Raw genomic sequence first — 19,875 nt, 5'->3', positions numbered from 1 at the left:
ATCATCCTGCTCAGCTGCCAATGTTCTGCTGATAAGCATAGACTAATGGAAACTTGCTCTAAAGCAATACATCATTACTTTTGATGTTGTACTACTGTAATTTTGAATAAACAAAACGTTCAGCTTTTTTAATTGTCTGAGAGGTAAGGTAGGCATGAGCAGTATACTCTCTGAACAAGTTTAGTATAACAGCCCATTAAAGCCAAAAACACTGAAAATATTTAGATTTTGGAGTTGTTCTCAAGCTTGTTGCCTTTTTCACTCCTGATCATAAAAGCATGACAAAAAAAAAAATACACAACCAAAAAGCAACTTTGAATAACAAACACTTTTAACGAGACAGACAAAGATTTTAAGAAGTTAGAATTTCACAAAAATAAAAATACCATTGTTTCTCTAGTTTCTTCAGGAAGTCTTTCTTCATTTCTAATCCTTGAAACTGGCAACTTTGAAAGTTGGATTTCCTGTGATATATCATCTGGGATATTTAGAGTTCCTAGCTGAGCAGATTCTGTTTCAAGTATAACATCATTGCTATCTTGGAAACTGAAATCAATAAAAGCACAATAAAAAACATAATATTAGTGTGCTTTGATTAAAAGCTATTTTTCTTTATATACAGATCAAATTCCACATAAAAAATTATATTTACAGCAGTATGCAATTTTGATATTTAATAATTACATTTTTCAGAGAATCTGAAAAATTGTACTGATATTCCCACGATGTGAGCTTTAAAACAACATTTGTACTTTTTCAATGCAAGATGTTAAAATCTCACCTGAGTATTCTAGACTAGATAGTTTTTACAAACAGACTTTACTGATATAAACACTGTATGCAGACGATTTTTTCCCTGATCTTCTGTAACTATGCTGAGCTCAAGGACAAATACTGTTCTTTCATATACTTCCAATGAGGAATTAAAGCACATAAAAGTTTCTGGGAAACTGTATAAAATAACAAAACAATTACAGTGTGACTATTCAGAGCATATAAAATGATCAAACAGCTTCATAATGACTTTTTTGATTTACTGCTTTCATATCAAAGTTTAACAAAACAAGTTTTTTTTTTTTTTTTTTTTTTTTCTAGTAAAAGAATACCCAAGATTGAAAACAAAAGCATGCCTCTCTGCCCCAGTTCAGCACTACAATCCAAGCAGCCTTCCTTTCCCACAATAAAAACAAAAAATATATATTAAAACTAGAAAAAAATCCAGGTGTATAGTAACAATATCTAACAATATTACCAAGCAGCATTTTGAGAGAAATATTAGAAGTTAGGATAATCCAACAGGCTTCATGAACATCCATTCCTCCCCGCCCCATGATGAAAGGGATTTTAGATAGAACTTCGGTATTAATGTAAATTTTCCTAGGACAGTGCATCAGGGTAGAGAATACACTGACCATGTAAATTAAAAGCTGCTTACCCAGCACAGTCCTTAGAATCTAAAAAACTGCCCATTCTCTGCTACTTAATGTGACAGTAAGAACACATATTATAACTATTAAAAAAAAAAAAACACTACATTACAACTAAAAACTTCAAATCACTTTTTTAAATTTTTCCTAAGCTTTCCACTACAAACATTACCTGCATAAACTGAGATCACTTTCTCCCTCTGTTATGTCATCCACTGGTAAACAGGACCGTGATCTCTCCTCCTCTTTAACAGGAGGACCATCTTGTTTTTCTTCAATAACAGTGTCCAATTCTTCTCTGCAGGTAATATGACCATCAGTGTTTCTATAGCATACCATTTTTCTTCCTGCTGATGAATAAGATTAATAAAATTAAATCATTAATAATTAAATAAATGTGGACATTCTGGGCAGCAGCTTAAGAATTTCAGTTCTTGCATCCTAGCTACTGTGAAGCAAGTGTTAATTTAAGACAAAAAAAATCCCAGCAAAGCATGACTAGCAGTTATTATGATTTAAGAAAAATGTTGTCACCTAAAATATATTTAGTCTAGATTTAGTGTCTAGATTTAAAGTGTTTTTGCCTCTTACTTTTCTTAGAGGATTTCCTTTCCTCTTCAATTTTTGAAGGGACAGCCAGCTGTTCTGGAAGATTGTCCACTTCCTCTTCAAGATCATCTTTTCTTTTCCTTTTTTTTCTCTTCTTCGTTAATGCTGGCTCTAATGCAACCTGTTCTTCAGCCTGTTCAGAAATGCCCAAGGATTCTTCATTTTCCTTCTCAGCTGTCACAGCATCTGCTTCTGTTTCTGCATCAGAAATTCTGGCCTCCTGAAGATCATCTTGATCATCAAGAGTTTCTGTGCTGGCAGCTTTTGCTACTGAGACAATGTGGTTCCCAGTTAATACACAGAATATTAGGACTCATACATTTTAAAGCTATTCTCACTAGTAACATCTTGTGAATTCATACTTCAGTGTCAATATCTTACCAGTAAACAGAAACGCTTCAGCATAGATTTACTTCAACACTAAACACAAAACATTCTGTACAGGGCATAACACTTCCACTAGCATAAAGGCAATAAAGGATGCACTTAACAAATATTCTTGTTCCTATATTTTTGACCAGGTTACGTATTCATTTTTGAGTCCAGTAAAAACAGATATGGTTATTCCTAAGCATATTTTTCGTATCTCTGCATAAAGAGGTAATGACAATTACAGAAATTATGTCAGGAAAACGTAATTTTGATCAACAGATGTACTGTAATAATTCCTGTTTTACATAAGAAACTTTAATTATTATCTAGCTAGTAATTAAGAAGCTCTCTTCTGGCTTTAAGGCATTTCCATTCTTCCTCCCTTTTATAGAACATTTAGTCATCATCTTCAATTTATGAAGACATCAGACAACCACCAAACACCTTTCCCCATTATTTTTATTAGTAGTATGCTAACTCGTTCCACTGTTAAGTAAGAAAGTTAAAATACAGCAGAAGTAGGAAAGCATACTCATATTGCTTTCCACAAAATACCTTTAAGCTACCATTAAAGTTTATCAACATAATTTCTACAAACAACTTTAAGACCTTTTCAGTGGAACATTTTACTTAATCAAATCTGAAATCCAGGCTATGGAAAAACAGCTGCATCAATTTTAAGAATTTAACTGAAATGCTGCTTCCTAGCTGCCATATCCCTTAAAAGGGTTGTTCTTTTGTTTGTTCCACAATACTACTTACAAAGAAATGCTTATGGAAAAAAAAAAAATCAGAAAAACCCTCAGAATCAGCATGGAACTTGTAAGCTGGTGTCAGTACAACCATTTTTTCATTTAAACACATTTGTGAAAGAATCTTTCACAGTTGCAGAAATAATAAGATACTATATTGTGATCAATAGTAATAAAATTGAACCTTTGTCATTAATTTTGAACAGACTAGGAAATAAAACAATTTCTACGTGACTCCCTGGAGGGAGGAAAAAAGAATCATTCAGACTTGAGAGTTAGACTAAGTATAGGGAAAACAGAATCTTTAAAATTGGTTTAAAATGTAAGAAAAATGTAATTAAGAAGTAACAGAACGTGCCAAAAAATGTTTTTGTCCCAAGGATTCTAAAAGTAAATTTATTAGCAAAGATTCTTATAAACTTAAAGTAGACTATTCCTTTTAGAATTAAGAGTACTTCAAGACCAGTGTCATTAATCATTAATCTCAGTGTCGTCTTACATTCCTGCCTCAAGAAAAAGCACCTCGTGAAATTGGCTGCTACCTATTACCAGGACAGGACATGAGGAAAGAATTTCAAATTGCACCAGGGGAGGTTGTGATTGGTATTCTGAAGAATATCTCCACTGAGAAGGTGGTCAAGCATTGGAACGGGCTGCCTAAGGAAGAGGTAGGGCCCCTATCCCTGGGGGTATTTAAAAGGTGTAAATGTGGCATTTAGGGTCCTGGTTTAGTGATGCAACTTGGTAGGTTGAAAGTTGGATCTAGAAGACTCTTTCCAGCCTAAATTATTCTTTGATTACCATCCCACACATTAATGAACTACATCCGAAAAATAAATACACTATGAAGCCACAATTCTCTCACTCTCTCTAGAACAGGAAATTAAGATATTCACTACATAATTTTACTGCTGCCAGCAACATATGACCACTGCTCTTAAGAGCTCTCAAGCACTCTTTTGAAATACCTTTTGGCTTCCTACGAGGCCTTGGTGGCTTCCTTTCCTTTGGTTTCTGGCTTCTCACAGTCTTTTGCTTCCTCTTTTCCTCATCTGCCAAGACTTTCTCAAGTAGCTGGGCAAACAATTCAAAATCAAAGGGCCGCTTTTCTTCTATCAGATTAAAGAAATCAAAAAAAATTAAAGGTGAGAATTTTTCCAAGTTTTTACTTTGTAAAATGCTCCGTGGTACATGTTAAGTCCTAAAATACAGACATTATATATGTTTAAACAAAGAATCTTTTGAAAATATTTTCTGCATCACCTGACCAGGCACTAGAGGTAACAAAACTAAGGATTACGGCACTTGATTTTAAAAAACAGACAGTAAAAAGGTCACAGTACTCACCATAGTATCACAAAATATATTAACATGCTGATTTATATATCTCATTCAGATAACATACAAAGCATTTAAAAATTCTCAAAGCAGTTCACAATTAGTAACTGTGCTAAAAATTACCATGAATTAGGATAATGAACTGAATGCATACGGAAAAGGGTATATTAATCTCCTGTATTAGATGTATAGAAAAACAACAACAAAAAAAATCAACATAAGCATCTTTACTGTTAACCATACTTCTCAAAAAAAACTTAATACTCCCCAGCTTCTAAACTCGCCTATGACCAAGAACCTTGTCATATAATTAATTAAAGCACGGCAAAACACAGAAATGACGATGAGGAAAGATGACTAGCACGTAACTGACTCACTGTAGGTGGGGATACTCTTCCTTTACTTACTGAAAGCTTTGTCTATCCTCCATCCATTTGCTTTTTCCTCACGTTTGAACTTGTTCTAAAAAAAAAAAAAAAAAGAAATGTCCTTTTCAATAAGTAAGAAATGCAACAAGATACTCTAAAACACAGCAGATCAAAGTAAGCCTTCTTTAATGCAACAAGATTTTCTACAAACTACAGTTGTAAAAACTTGCAAGCACGCTGACAGAACGTTTCCTATTCATTTTTACATATAAAAGCAAAAGTTCATTTTCTTTCATCAATACATATCATCATCCATAGTTTCTGATTATTTCAACATCTTTGTCCTTGCTTCCAGTCTAGGCAGAGTTCGAAATACAGGTTTTCCCAGTTGGATACCAAGAAAGAGGCAACACAAAAGAGCCTCACCAAATATCCACTATGTTTATCAGCACTTTTCAGTTAAAATAAAATCAAGACAAACTGTGCCTAGACATGTTACATTTACTAGATATGCCAATCAGAATTCAACTCAGAACAATCGTATTTGAGATTCTTATCACATCCTTGAAACATTTATTAAAACCACTGCTACAGAGCCAATTCACATTAAAATTACCAATACGGATAGGAAGAACAGTAACAGAAAAAGACAAACAAAGAAAGTGAAAACACATTTTTAATCAATTGATTTAAGTGTCTTAATCTTTACCTTAATTTCTGCTCTGGCTCTGTGAGGAAACAATCGTCCAATCAAGGAAAAGTCTGTTCCTACCATGCTGATAGCTAAAAAGAACATGTCTGTTTCTGGGAGAAAACAAATAAAATAAGATTGTTTTACAAATAAACACACACACACTTAATAAAACCAATTTTCAAACTTAAAACAAATAGATAACTTTCAGATTACCCATAGCAATGACAAGTTAATCCAAAATTACACATCTGATAAAGCGCACTAGCATTTCAACAGCATCTAAACATCCATGACAGAAGTAGTCATGGGTACCCTACAAAAAGCACTGGACTTTTTTTTTTTTTTAAAAAAAATGCCTATTTTCACAGCAAACATCAGAGCTTGCTGCAAAGAATTCCAGGGTTGAGACCATGTCACACTTAAGCAGATCCATCAACTTCATTGGGAATAAAATGTATCAAGTATAAAGCATTGGTAGAAAGAGATATTTTTTTTCTGCACACTCAAAACATGAAACCAAAAGTATTCTCACCTTTATTTGACCATGGCTTGGTGTAAAAACTTTTCCTGAAGCTGGAATACGTAGTCGTAGAGCCACGCTCAAAGATAGGATCATTTTCTTCTACAACACATGGACCTTTAGTTCTTAGAACTTCTACAGTTAAACTGGAAAAGCAAACACAAAGAGACTTATCTGACAGTATCACTAGTAAGACATATAGTTGGCACTTATAAATTTGCTTTTTTCCATTTTTATAAGATTTAGTGCAAACAGATAAAATTAAAATACCTACCAAAAAAGACTGTCTTTTTAACACCCAATAATTTATTTTGCAAAACCACACAATGGCCTCTCCAAATTCTTTTACATCTTGGCCTAAATCTCATGGTAATAATGCATTTTGAGAACTCAGTAATTTGGTAGTCTAATACTTTTAAAAGTCATATTCTAAGCAAAGATATTGAAAGCACTGACAGCTGAACAGAACAGCAACATCAAAGATATAAAGCTGGAGCAAATCATACTGACAACTGAACAACAATGAGCAGATTATTTAAACTGTGAGAATCAAAGAAGTGAACTAGATAGGACACATCTGGAAGTCTGACAAATACTCAGCGTTCCCTATAACAAAGCTTGTTACCCTCCTTTCTATCTCCTCCAAAACCACGTTTCTCAGAGAAATTTTGCCACTACTAAGACATAAGATAGTAAGATACATAAGATACTTGTTGCTCATATTTTGACACATATTTGCACTATTTTCTTAATTAGGAGAGATCAACTCTCATTATATTAATACATTCATGTTTCTCCCTATCCAAAATAACCGTTCTATTTACAAACCAAGTAGCAATCTAGCATATTTTGTCCACAAGTCAGGCAGAGAATTTACCTTTCTTCATCCAGAATAATTGAACCATCTTCTGCTACTTTCACACGAGGAACTAGAAGCGGACCATCCTGACTGTCCTCCCCATTCTCTGCCTCTTCCTCCTCATCTTCCTCTTCATGATCAGGAGTACTTTTCTCTTCCTGTCTACAATTTTTAAAAGACCACGCAAAAAGATTACTTTTGCCAGCATTCCAATTGGCTGCTCTGTATGCCAGATATTCAACAGCTTAACTGCTCAGCAACGTAACCTATAAGCAAGTTAGTCAATACAGACTCTGGAATCTGCTTTTCATTCTGTTGTACAATGAACAAGTCCAAAACCATAAAAATGAAAAGCAAAATGCATTCACCACCCTCCCCTCCCAAATTACAGTTTATTTTAAATAAGGACTACAATACTGAAACGGTAGACAAAGACCTCCATTGCTAACATTACTACATATAAACTTGTTTGTACCCAGTATCAGATTTTTTTTACTTTAAGTACCTCTGTCACCAAGACTTACTCTTTCATTTGACACTGTGAAGAATTTTTTTCTGTTTTCATTTCTTCTACCAGTGAAGACCTAGAATTTTTTAAAAAGTTAGAGATGAAAGATTGTACAAGTACACTCCTGTTTCACTCCCCAAAACTCACTTTCACTGAATAATGGACAAAAAAACATAAAACTTTCTTATTTTCAAGTCTATGTACCACATCTGGACTTGGTCTAACTGAACAATTATCACTGCCTAATGAATTTTGCTTTTAATGAGCATAAATTGATGAAGAACAAGGCAAGAGATTTTAAGCTATAACCCTTGAGACTATAGTAAGTGATCAACACTTTGTGAACATTAGTTCTTAGCTTTTTAATTGGAAGTTCAGATTGCCTTATCACATTCTTGCCTCAGAGGGTGGTGAGGCACTGTAACAGGTTGCCCAGAGAAGCTGTGGATGCCCCATCCCTGGAATCGTTCAAGGTCAGGTTGGATGGGGTTTTTGACAGCCTGATCTAATGGAAGGTGTCCCTGCCCTTGGCAGCAGGGTTGGAACTAGGTGATCTTTAAAACACCCCTTCCAATTCAAACCTTTCATAATTAGTTTTTTTCCCCCATGTATAATCTCACTTTCTGTGAGAGACACAGGGTCTAAAACACAACAATCAGAGAAAAGGCTGCATTTCACTGGGCTGGCAGGTCTAGGTGCCAGCAGGCAGACAGGCTCACAGGTACGTGAGGTTTGCTTGCCAGCTACTGGAGACACCACAGATCTTAGTGTCTGTAGATCTAGCTGTCAGCAGCTGGAGGTAGCGTGCAGAGACCTAAGTGCCAGCAAATACAGAGACCAGGTTGTGTTTTTATTTAACATTTAACCCTGCATGCATGTATATGTGTACATGCACATAGCTGGCTTAACCCAGCAACTAGCTTGATAAAGTCCCAGGGTCCAGGTGTAGCCATTAGGAAAACAGAGCTCACACGTATCCAAGAGATTCACGACTGAAGTGGTACTTGTAAAACGAGTGTGAGAGCGCATACATCTGTTCAACCAACAAACATCAGTCTGAACAAGCCAGGATGTCAGAAATGCAAGTACTGGCTGGGGGATGAGGGGATGTTTCACACATGATACGAGGCTTTGAAGCTGTACTGAATTCAAGGGGTCCACAAACACAGGTGTGCTTACGAACCTAGAGAGTGTGTGTATGTTTCTATTTCACTAGCTAACTTCTGATCAACCAGAAAAGAAAAACAGGACTTAGATAACTGTACGTATGTTTGTGATTGTTGTTCAGAAAGAGCAACAGCCACATCCATCCAGAAAGAACAGAGACACCTCCAGGGTCTTGCAGCATATTCTATAATTCAGCAGCCAGAAAGCAGAAATGCTTTGTTTCCTCGAGTTCACTAGATTTGGTAGTGACTCATAAAGTCCCTAAAACAAAATTTAACAGAAGCTAGCTAACAGAAAGCAACTTACTATTATTCTGTGTTTGTACAGAGATAAATCAGTAGTGGGGAAAGGTTTGTCTTTTTTATATTTCAACAGGTACACTAACCTCCTTTCTCATTTCTGTACAAGGACTGAAGAGATGTGAAAAGATGTATGGAAGCTTTTATTGCCATTGCAACAATACTGTATCTGTGCTAATTCATTTGAGAATTCTCCTTTTCACAATCATTAAAATGATAGAAAAAGAAAGATAACCTAAGGAGAAGGGAAAAGTCATACTTACTTCATAGGGTTGTTTTCTGGCAGATAGTATATCAAGTCTCTCATGGTCATTTTAGAGCGATCTGGTGGAGAACGCCCTTCGATAATCGGAGGCCTGTGTTTCAACTGTTTCTGTATAAAAGCAAAATAGAAATTGAGCCTGGACAAACTTTATATTACACAAATAATATTTTTATTTGTTTATTAAGTACCATGCAGATGAAAATTGTTTTTGTTGTTTGTGGTGCCTTTTTTTTAAACACTCAACTGAAAAGTTTATCTTAAGAGTGTACATTTGTCAGAGAGGAAAAATGTCTGTCACCACAGACCTCTAAGTGATTTGTCCTCTCAAAGAAATTCAGCACACTGCAGAGATAAAGTCACTGAACTTAGTCAATAAACAAGTCTAAAATAATGCAAGATGCCCCACATCTCAAGCTTCTTGCATACCACCCAAGGGTATTATCAGCTGTGAAGGCTGGAAAGGTGACTACTACAAAGCAGGTCTCAGGTCAAAAAGGGTTGCGAGTCTAACTAAAAGGAAAGATACATTGTTTCTCATGAAGTCTGCATTATGAGGGAAGTGCTGTTACTGCTTACAAACAAACTAACCCCCTACTGGATTAGGAGACATTCACAAACTATTAGCAGTACGCAGGTGATGATCATTGTCAGAAAACACTACAGCAAAGCAGCAGTGACAATGTTAGATGAATCAAATCTTTCTCTGCTTCACAAACCAGCGCTGCTCAAGGCAGAGACCTACCATCCGCTCTTTCTTCAGCTCTTCTCTAAGCATCTCTCTCAACTTCTGAGCTTTGAGGATCCTTTCACGGTCGGAACACATTCGTTTCTCTTTTGCAGGAGCAAGTTTCGTAGGTAACTTTTCCTCCTTTCCACAGGTCACTGACGTTTCCTGTGTTGGTCTCTCCTTGAGTGGAGAGGGTAGGTTTTTCGGCAAGGTATCATCATTTTTTTGAGCAGCTATGCTGGCAGTTTGTTCTTTATTTACAGACTTTTTTAGTGGTGAAAACTGTGGCACTTGTGGCACAGGCGTTTTCTTTTCAGGCAGCATGGGAGACTTTAAAGAGCATTCAGTACTACTCTTTTCTGATGCAGAAGAATCCTTCTGAAGTGAAGCACTGCCATCAGGAGCCTGTGATACTCGCCTCTGTGGTTTTGATGCTGAACACTGAAAAGATGAAGGCCCAGCTCTGGGTTTGACAAGATTTGGCATAGTGGAAATCCGTTTTCTTCTCTGCGTAGGCATCTCTGTACGTTTACTACTTTCTCCAGCATCATTTGAACTATCAGCCTTGTCATCACTGGAAAATTCAAGAGAAAATATTCTGAAACACTTCTCAGTGACAAATTCAGAACTCTTACTATCAAGATACATCCTTCACTCAGTATGAATGTAGTCGTAGTACAGAAAATGAAAGATATATACAAGTCACAACTGAACCAACATACACCTGGCACTCAAACTAATCAGATAAAAAAACTGGTATATTATTTCCTAATACGAAGTATTAGCTCTCTACAAGTTGGTTGACCAGTAATGTTAAACTCACACATTCATTTTTTGCCCTCTTTTTGGAAAGCTCTTTACATTCAACTAAGAATACCAAACATCACAGTACAACAAAGTCAATAAGGCTTTGTAAAGAATACCCCACATACCATGTTACACGTTAAAAACATTTCAATAAAGGTATATGCAAAAAGTAGTTTTATGATTTTTCATCATAACTAATCTGAGACATCCTCTTATACACTTGTAAGTAGATAAAATCTAAACTGTAATTAAAAAAAAAAAAGTCCTCTGCTGTGAAACTGGCTGCTGTTACAATGAACACCTCAAAACTGGACTTTGGGGACAACAACTTCCAGCTTCCCTAGGAAGCTTTCTTATTAAAGTATTGTTTCCATCCTTTTCACAGAAATAATTTGCAAAGTTGCAAAATTTGTAAAACCATAATCATTTTTCGAAATCTGAAAACAGCTCCAGTATTTGACTCCCTGGCTATTCCTGACAGTAAAACTACAGCAGAATTACAACTGAGTCATAAAGACCTTTTTAATTTCACATTGGAACTATGCCCTGTTTCCGTACATAAGGATGACCACACCTATGGTTTACTTATCCATCTCCAAAAATACTCAGAAGCAAATGCCTTTGAAAGAATAGGAAGAAAAGCAAATAGAAGGAACAGAAGGAAAGCAAAAATACAGTGATTTTTTTCCAAAACCTCTCTAGCTACTCTATGGAACAGGCATAGGCTACAGATGATGTCTTATTTAACAGCCTCAGCAGATTTTTCTGTATTAATTTGTCCCATGCTGTGAGTTCATACACATTTTTAGTGCATACAACATCCTTCAACAAGGCATTTAGCAGCTTCACTATATGCTGCTTATTTGTGTTTTGAATTAGATCCTTGTAACCTCCATTCAATATTCTATGTTTTTGGTACAGCAAGAGACAGTGGAAAATAATTCTTTATCTTCTCAACACTACCTGTAGGTTATATATTCTTCCTAGAGTACCACACTGTATTTTGGACAGTTAAATTTAGCTGTACTGGTGTTGGCTGGGATGGAGATAGCTTTCTTCATACAGACTCATTTGGTGCTGTCTGTGGGAGCTGTGGTGAAAATATCATTGATAATACACTGATGTCTCTGCTGTGGCAGAGCAGTGCTTACAAAGAGCCAGTGAGGAGGCTCACGGTGTACCAGGAGCTGGGGAAGGGACACAGCCAGGACAGCTAGCCTTAAATGACCAATGTCACACACCACGGTCAGCAATAAAACTGGAGGAAAGGAGGAGCAAGGGGTACTTGTGGAGTGATGGCCTTTTTCTACCCAAGGAACCATTCCACGTGATGGGCCCTGCTCTCCTGGGAGAGGCTGAACACCTGCAGGCTGATGGGAAGCAGCAAATGGGTTCCTTGGTTTGCTTTGCTTGCATGAAGAGTGTCTGTTTTACCTGTTGAACTGTCTTTGACACAACCCAAGAGCATTCTCTTTTACCTTTCTGATTCTCTATCCATCCCCCTGCAGGGAAATGAGTGTGCAGCCTACTAAAATTAACCAACATTAGCAGACACCATTTTTAAAAAAGGAAAAGTAATAACCCTATGCTCAGGCAATTTTTATTTCCCTGACAATCAGCAAAACCAGTTCAGAACTTAAAACAGATCAAAGGAACTAACAGTACAGATACAGTTTGAAAAGCTAGGAAGAAATGCTTTAGACTCGACAGGTAAGACACTCACATTTGCCATCGTTTTTTCTGCAGACCACACAAAACCATGTTGTGCTGTATTCTACCAATTACTGCACTCAAGAAATCAAATTGCCTTCCCTCATATATCCACTCTTCCTGAATCTTCTGAGACACCCTGGCGGCCAATCCTTAAAATGCAGTGAGACAGCTCTCCAAGAAGCTACTACTGCTTACACTGCAATAAACCCTTGGCCTACTCTCTCCTAATTTCAAAACCAAGCTGAAGCTTAATAAATTCGGTGGAATTCAGGGTGAGTATATGGGGGCAAAAGAAGCCACCAGAAAGCCTCCAGAAGCCACCACAGCCCCTTAGTGGTCCATATGAGTCTTCCTATAAGCACACCACTTCCCAAACCTGCACATTGCTGAAGAAGCTCTTTCCTACACCTCTTCCTCACTCCGTTCATTCCACTGGGTTAACAAACTGGAGGGGTTACACTACATCTGAAATAAACCTTCCACTACTGGTAGTGGAAGGTTTATATAACTGCTCTAGTTTTTCTTTAAAACATCAGGATCCAGATTTGTGGATTTGCTTGCACAGATACTTGCTGCATTTATTGTGAGCCATGAGCCTGCTACTTATGTGGTACAGGCCTACTTTTTCAAGTCATGAGTAAAGATTTCTTGGAATATTTTCCACTTCAGAACAGTACTAGCATCTAGTTTTGAAAATTAGATCATGCTAACACACCCATTAAACTACAATTAAAAAAAAAAAAAAAAAGTAAATCTGCTGAATCAGCTGCTCTGCCGCATAACCAAAAAGCGGCACCTGCCAAACGAACTGCACCTTCATTTCAGGAGTAAGCTCTGCCTAACCAGAGACCCACTGATCTCATCTCCGTAGCTGATACATTTTATAAGTGAATGTTGACAGAAAAACGCCGTCATGGCGAGCTGTGAAACGGCTTTAAGTATACAAGAAATAAGTTGGATAGAAAGCGGCAGGGGTTTGCTGTAGGCACACTGCGGCACGGTGGCTTGACGCCTGGATTTCTAGTCAGAGCAGACAAGGCGTACGATGACCTCGTGCAACGCCACGAAGGGCGCTTTAACGAAAAAGCGCCGGTATTCACGCACATTCAGCCAGTTAAAGGAAGCGAGGAGGCTGTTCCGAAGGGCAACCACCAGGCTGCGGTCCCGCAGAACCAGCCCCCACCCCACCGCAATAAAAAACCCTTAACACGCTGGCGGAGCCGGCGGGCAGAGACAGCACGCCCCCCCCCCCCCCTCCCGGCACTCACCCCTCGTCACGGCTCCCCGCTGGAGCCGGCGGCGGCTGCGGCTCGGCCCCGGAGGCGGCGGGGGAGCCCTGCGGCTCCCTGCCGGCGGGCCGCACGTTGGGCCGCACGCTCAGCCGGGCCCGGCGGAACATGGCGGCGGCGGCGGCAGCAGCAGCAGCAGGCGAGCTCCGCTCAGGCGGCGTCAACGGCCCGCGGGCGGCGCGAGCCCGGCGCGCTCACGGCATGGCTGCGGCGGCGGCGGCGACGGCTGCTGCTGCTGCTGCTGCCCCCTCCTCTTCCTCCTCCTCCACCGCCGCCGCCGCCGCCGCCGCTTCGTGCGCGTCATCGGCGTGCGACGCCGCCGTAGGCCACGCCCCCCCGCGGCGCGTGACGTAAGCGGGAGAGGCTTTATAAATGGAGCACGCGGCGGGCGGGCCGTTAGAAGGTTCTGGCAGCCGGTGAGGGCGGTTGAGGGTGGCGGCGGTGCACGGCCTGAGCGTTCCGCCATGACCCGTGAGTGCCGAGGGGGCCTGTCACGGAGCGGTGCGGGCGGCGGGGCTTCGGGCTCCACCGGGCCGGTGGGGAAGCGCGGTGCACAGAGCCGGGGGCGGCCCGGCGGTTGTGCGGGGCCCGGGGCGGCCGCGGGGCGGCGGGTTCGTCCCTGGCAGAGCGGCCATGAGGGGAGGAGGAGGGACGAGGGCAGACCGCTCGAGCAGAAGCGCTCGGTTTCAGGCCGGGCTGTCAGCCAGGCTGTACGTAAAGGGCTTTTGCACGGTTCCAAATAGTGAATAGCACTTCGGTTTATTTGCTATTAGGCTGCCTTTCAAAATTAACGTGGATAGATCTACTCTAAAAACCGTGGAGAGCTGTGAACCAAACCCAGAATGCCCTTGTTTACCTAATAGGTGTGGCTCTTCTGTCTGCATGTTATGCTTGTCAACACTGAAAAACAATCAAAAAACACAGCTTCAAATACGCGGTACTGCTGGAAGCACAAAAGACTATATCATCAACAGTTTGTGCGCAGATCAGACCTTGAATTTGAAGAAGCAAGTTGATGGCTTTTGATTTTTTTTTCCTTGTTCTTGTGATATTAAGATAACTACAGCTTAAGTTTTGAAGAGAGGTACAGTGTCCCAGAACTAATTATAACAGAAGGGTTGCATTTCATTCTGTGACCTACTTTACAGTGCTGAAATGCTAGAGGTGTAGCAGTTGTGGTATGCCACTCTGCTGTTCAGTCTTTGCTGTAGTATATGTTTACAGTTCAGAGCTATCATATCAATCACGTGGGTCTGATTCTGACTTCAAGTAGTCACATAGTAAAACAGACTAAGATTAGATTGTTTGTTAGTAATTGTGCCTCTGAATTCATGAATTCATTGTAATTGTTGCACCGTGAGACTGAAGCAGTGCAAATACCTCAGAACAAAATAGATCTGTGAATATGTTGATGGCTAGATGAATTGGAGAACTTTTTTTTTTTGGCACTTGTCTTCCACTGTTTACTTCAGTGTTCTATTTTGGGGACGTGGTTGCAGACAGTTCTCTTCAGCTGGAAGTTCTGACATGTGATTAGATCCTTTGCTGTTCAGAAAGTACTCCAGGGATCATGACCTCAGTAGTCAATCCTTACATCCATTCTTTCTGACCTCCTTCCAGTAAAGATGATTGCTGCTTGTTCCAGTGCTGTACAGAGGTCTCCTCCTTGTCTTTCTCTTAAAGGACAGGTGGATCTTGGAGATGGGAGAGGAGGGACAGGCAGAACCAAGGCTGTATGTCTTGCAGAGGCAGGCAAGGACTGGGGTGCTAGAGCATAGGTGTAAGCAGGAAGGATATACTGGCCTTTAATGCCTGAATTTCACATTACAGAAAGTGGAATTGGCTTCTTGTTAGGACCACATTTCATGGAAGATTTAGTTTTATGTTACAGAATGTACCAAACAGGACCATCTCCTGTGTGGAGCTAGGGATTCTCGCTCAGAATCTCAGGTAAAGTGCTGGGGCCAAACAGTCCTTGGCAATATTTTCTTGGAAACGGGGATGATACAGGTATACTTCTTTTCAAATAATAGCTTGGGTTTGTATGCTTTGTGTGTATACTATACTGCTGTACCTTCCCCTCTGCTCTCCTTTGCTCTGCAGAAATAGCAGCCAAGCTTTTCAGTGATGCCGTTCAACTTGGTTCGTGAGCTTTCAGTTTTACATCTGTTCTGTGGAAAGAAAGGTACAAGGTTAAGGGTGGAGGATGACTGCTATATAAATTTTGTCTATATCAGTGTGTTTTGACTTCCCACCTCTTTTTTATCATGGTAAAAGGCTATACTTAGTTTCTTTAAGCACCACAGAAGACCTGTCTGATAGCTGCTAACTTGTTTGTATGATACTCATACCTCCTGAGCACTACAAAATCCAAGGACCATTTATAGCCTGGAATGCATCATCTGCTCATGAGTCATCTAGTTCTAATCAACTCTAATACTAACAGTTCTACATGGCAGGATCTCAGTGCTGGTGGGGAGGAGGGAGCAGGAGTTAGTGCTGTTGGCTTTGCAAAAGGTAGTAGCTGGTGTCCTGTTGCAGGTGAAGTACATCTTCCAAAGCAGGAGCAGCCCTCAGGAAGCAGCAGTTGTAATGCACTGTTTTCATTTGGACTTGTAGCACCTCTTACCTGGTGTGAAGCATGTGCAGAGCCCCTGCTTTTGTAAGTTTTTGTTTGGCTTGTTGGCATGGCAGGTACCTTCATCAGCTCAGAAATGGGGTGAGTACAGAGCTGTGGATTATGTCAACAGGCTGATGCTTAGTATTTTTTTTTCTTGACCTGATTCTAAACTCCCTCTGTATACCTGAAATTAGAGGCACGTGATGTTTAGAGAGATCTGTCTCGGAGGTCGAAAGACAGCATAGGTAATCTTAAGTCTGGAGAGATACTGAAAAGAGGCACAGCAGAAATTACGGAGGTAGAGCTTTCATTTTTGAGCATGGAAAAATAACTTGTGGTCACGTTTGTTCAAGAGTGCAAGTGATTTCATTAAGCATATTCTGGGACACTTTGAGTCCAGAAGAAGCCGGGCAAGAAGGAATACCGAGGAAGTGAACCAGCTCTGGAGGGTGAGATGGGCAGTCCACTCCACAACTGCTGTAAGCAGATACTGTTGGAAAGATTGTCAGCTAATGCAGAAAGGTTAGTAATTGTGATCGCTGTGGGCATTGCAAGGAAGACCTGCAGTATTTGGATGGAGAGTCGCAACTGCTCTGAGCAGCGGTTGTGCTGGTTTTGGTGTTACACTCTCAGGAATGTGGTCAGATCAAACAGATTGCAAGCCTAACTTGCCATCCACTTCAGGGTATTGATAGTCCTAGGGGAAGCTTGCTGTACCTTGAAGTCATCTTCTACACTGGCAACAGTGGGGTGTGGTTTTTTATACATTTATACATAAATGTGTATTTTCAGTTTTCACTTCTGTTGAAAGTAAGATCAAATGCTTGATAAGGCCATGCTCAAGTGCTGCAAAAGTAATTTAAGGTCACCTCCTTGTTAGTATCTGAGTGTCATGAACTGAATGGACTAACACTCCATCACCTGTAAAGCAGGTAGAACAGCTAGCTCTGCCACTGCTGCCAAGTTAAGGATTGCCTATCGAGAGGAACTCATAAAACTAAGAAGATTAAAAATACAGATGTTGGCTCGTAATGAAATCAAAAAAGCTTGCACAGGGAAGAAAGCCATGGACAAAAGCCCATGGCAAGAAGTTGCCTGAATGCTAATTCCTTGGATACTGTGGAAGTAGTCTCACATGTGCATAGCATTAGGGTTGTCAAACCTGTGCAAGGACATATGCATGCACCTATTTTGGGGAAGGTACTATTTTTTTTTTTCTAAACAAGGAGTCTTGATAAGGACCTGTAGTTCTGAGTTTGTATTCAGCTTTGTGAACCCCTTTTATTTAGCAGCGTGTTGCATACTCTGTAAACTAAACCTTGGGATGGAGCTCTTTGGCTGCCTTAGTACTGAGTACGGGTCAGCTGCTTTGCAGCAAAAAGGAATTAAACATCCATACAGCTGCTTGTATACTAATTGGTCTTCTCTGTTTTCATAGTGCTAGAGGAAGGCAACTCTTAGCAATTCATAGTCCTAACTGAGTTTCTGGGGTATGTGTGCGTTATTAATCCCATGTGAAGTAGTTTGGGGGGCTTTAATAGAATATAAAGTCAAAGGTCTCACATCTGACATTGTCTTACCCATACTGGTCATCCTCTAAGTGGCATCAGTGGAAGTGAGTTCTTCTACACATCTGTGCGAGGCTCCCAGCTGCTCTTTAGTAAGTATGAACAAGATTTGAAAGGTTCAGGCTGCTTGACCGTGGGATCTGATCAAACACATCAGTGATTTTGCACGACAGCATGACAGACTGAAAGCAGATGGACACATATGGATTCCAAATATGTACAGCCATTTGATTTTTGGTTTCTTAAGAAGGTCTTGGGAAGAGTTTGAAAAAGTTTTATAAACTCTCTCAGACTCCGTTAGTTTTAATGATGTAATTCCAGTCTAAAGTTAATTTGTAAGCTCTGTTGGATGCTGGAATCATGTTCAAGGCTCCTGGAGGATGGCTCCTCTTTGGAACAGTAGCTGTCATCATTTTGCCGAGGTCATTGATGGGATGGTCTGCCTTCAGTCGTTTGGGGGAAACTGCATTGCGCACCTGGAAAGATTGCACATTTTGCAAGGAATGTTGAGATGGATTTTGGTGATCCATTGAGCATGACCTTTAGGAATGTAAGTGTCAGAAGTCCTAGGCTGTCTTGCCTCTCACTGTGCACCCAATAGGGAGACCATGACAGAAGATGGTGCCATTGCTAACGGGCAGAGCCAAATGTTACCACCTTTGTAATGGGCTCCAACACACGCAAAATACATGTAGAAAGTGTTAGTGCCTATATAAACTATATGGTATTTTCTAGGTGGGAACCAGCGTGAACTTGCTCGCCAAAAGAACCTGAAGAAGACCCAGGAAATCCACAAAGGGAAAAGGAAAGAGGATAGCTTGTCTGCTTCTCAGAGAAAACAGAGGTGAGATCTGACACAGGAGACTGAAATGGTTGGGCAAAATGGGAGGAAGAATCAGGCAGAAAAATCCAGTGTCTTAGCTGAAACAGGATTTAAGTACTTTGCTTCGTGGTCAACTCATGTGCCAACGTGTAAACCCTGGAAGTAGGTTTTGCTGTATCTGCTGTTTAACTTTTTTCTTTTTTTTTTTTTCAAAGCCAAGGCTTTTATTTTGAGCAGCTTTTTGCTTGATACTAACAGTGGAATACTGTATAATACTTTCTTTAAGATGTTTGGTTCGTTGCACCCTTTACTTCTAAAACTAAGAATTACATACGGTCTCTTAATCAAGCAACTTCCCTAAATCATGGTGTACCTTGATGAAAGGACCAGGGTAACAGTGTGACAATGGCTGAGATGTTTTATTCTAGTATTTTCCCGTTATCAAAATGGGGCTGATAAAGGGCTGTAGAAAAGCTAGAGGAGACTGGTTAGAAAAGCAGTGAGCTGATACCTGAAATCTAATGTTCTTTTCTTCACAGGGACTCTGAAATCATGCAGCAGAAACAGAAGGCAGCTAACGAAAGGAAGTCTCTGCAGGCAGAAGCAAAATGAACAGTCCCTGCAGAGCAGATAGGAGCGTGCTGCTGAAGCCGAAAGGCCTAGAGGATCATTTGTGAAAATGTCCGGCCTCTACATGATTTAAGTGTTAATTTTGCAGCCTCGTTCAGCTAGCGTTAGTTTGTCCTCTGGTTAGCATAGGCGTAGTTGTCTGGAATGCTGTTTCCAAGCCGACTGCTCTGCATGCGTAGGAATGGTAGTACCGGGCAGTCGCTGTGCTCCGGCTTGTGCTGCGTTTGTAGCTTTCACTGAACGGTTCCAGTAATGAGTTCCTAAAATCTAAGGATTTAGTTTTAATTCCAGAAGATCCGTTCGGTTCGTGGTGGAACACAGCTGTAACACGTGCTGAGGCTCGTGGGGACCGAGCTGTGCATTCTCCCCTATTTAACTATTTTTACAATAAAACCTTGCATGAAATCTCGTCTGTCTCGGAGCGGTTACACTCCGGCATCGGTTGGTTCCCGAGAGGGCGTCAGCGCGAGGGAAGGGCGCAGGCAGAAGGCGCTGTCCGTCGGCCTGTCCGTCCGTCCGC

At 40.3% G+C, this 19,875-nt stretch overlaps 2 protein-coding genes across 7 annotated transcripts in view; one reads left to right on the top strand and one right to left on the bottom strand.

Moving 5' to 3' along the window:
- The window catches only part of BDP1 (B double prime 1, subunit of RNA polymerase III transcription initiation factor IIIB), a 54,734-nt gene extending 40,900 nt beyond the window's left edge, over positions 1-13,834 (bottom strand). For 4 of the 6 annotated variants that reach the window (XM_035309192.1, XM_035309195.1, XM_035309193.1 and 1 more), the window contains exons 1-12: positions 13,694-13,834; positions 9,921-10,479; positions 9,177-9,286; positions 7,464-7,523; positions 6,958-7,101; positions 6,093-6,226; positions 5,576-5,670; positions 4,906-4,960; positions 4,129-4,272; positions 2,019-2,306; positions 1,600-1,777; positions 387-546 (exon numbers count right to left, since the gene is read on the bottom strand). In XM_035309192.1, the coding sequence (XP_035165083.1) occupies positions 387-546; positions 1,600-1,777; positions 2,019-2,306; positions 4,129-4,272; positions 4,906-4,960; positions 5,576-5,670; positions 6,093-6,226; positions 6,958-7,101; positions 7,464-7,523; positions 9,177-9,286; positions 9,921-10,479; positions 13,694-13,824 (2,058 nt within the window). In that variant the 5' untranslated portion in view covers positions 13,825-13,834. The remainder of the gene's footprint in view (positions 1-386; positions 547-1,599; positions 1,778-2,018; positions 2,307-4,128; positions 4,273-4,905; positions 4,961-5,575; positions 5,671-6,092; positions 6,227-6,957; positions 7,102-7,463; positions 7,524-9,176; positions 9,287-9,920; positions 10,480-13,693) is intronic. The other 2 variants (XM_035309197.1, XM_035309194.1) reach the window with 2 other exon arrangements.
- Positions 13,835-14,074: 240 nt separating this feature from the next.
- On the top strand, positions 14,075-19,764 carry LOC118156136 (small EDRK-rich factor 1). The gene is made up of 3 exons (XM_035309946.1): positions 14,075-14,185; positions 18,638-18,746; positions 19,265-19,764. Exons 1-3 carry the CDS (start codon positions 14,179-14,181, stop codon positions 19,335-19,337), a joined length of 189 nt encoding a protein of 62 aa, XP_035165837.1. The 5' UTR covers positions 14,075-14,178; the 3' UTR covers positions 19,338-19,764.
- The last annotated feature ends 111 nt before the right edge of the window (positions 19,765-19,875 follow it).

Source organism: Oxyura jamaicensis, chromosome Z (genome assembly GCF_011077185.1).
Source record: "Oxyura jamaicensis isolate SHBP4307 breed ruddy duck chromosome Z, BPBGC_Ojam_1.0, whole genome shotgun sequence".
Taxonomy (NCBI): domain Eukaryota; kingdom Metazoa; phylum Chordata; class Aves; order Anseriformes; family Anatidae; genus Oxyura; species Oxyura jamaicensis.
This window is presented reverse-complemented; position numbering and strand designations above follow the sequence as displayed.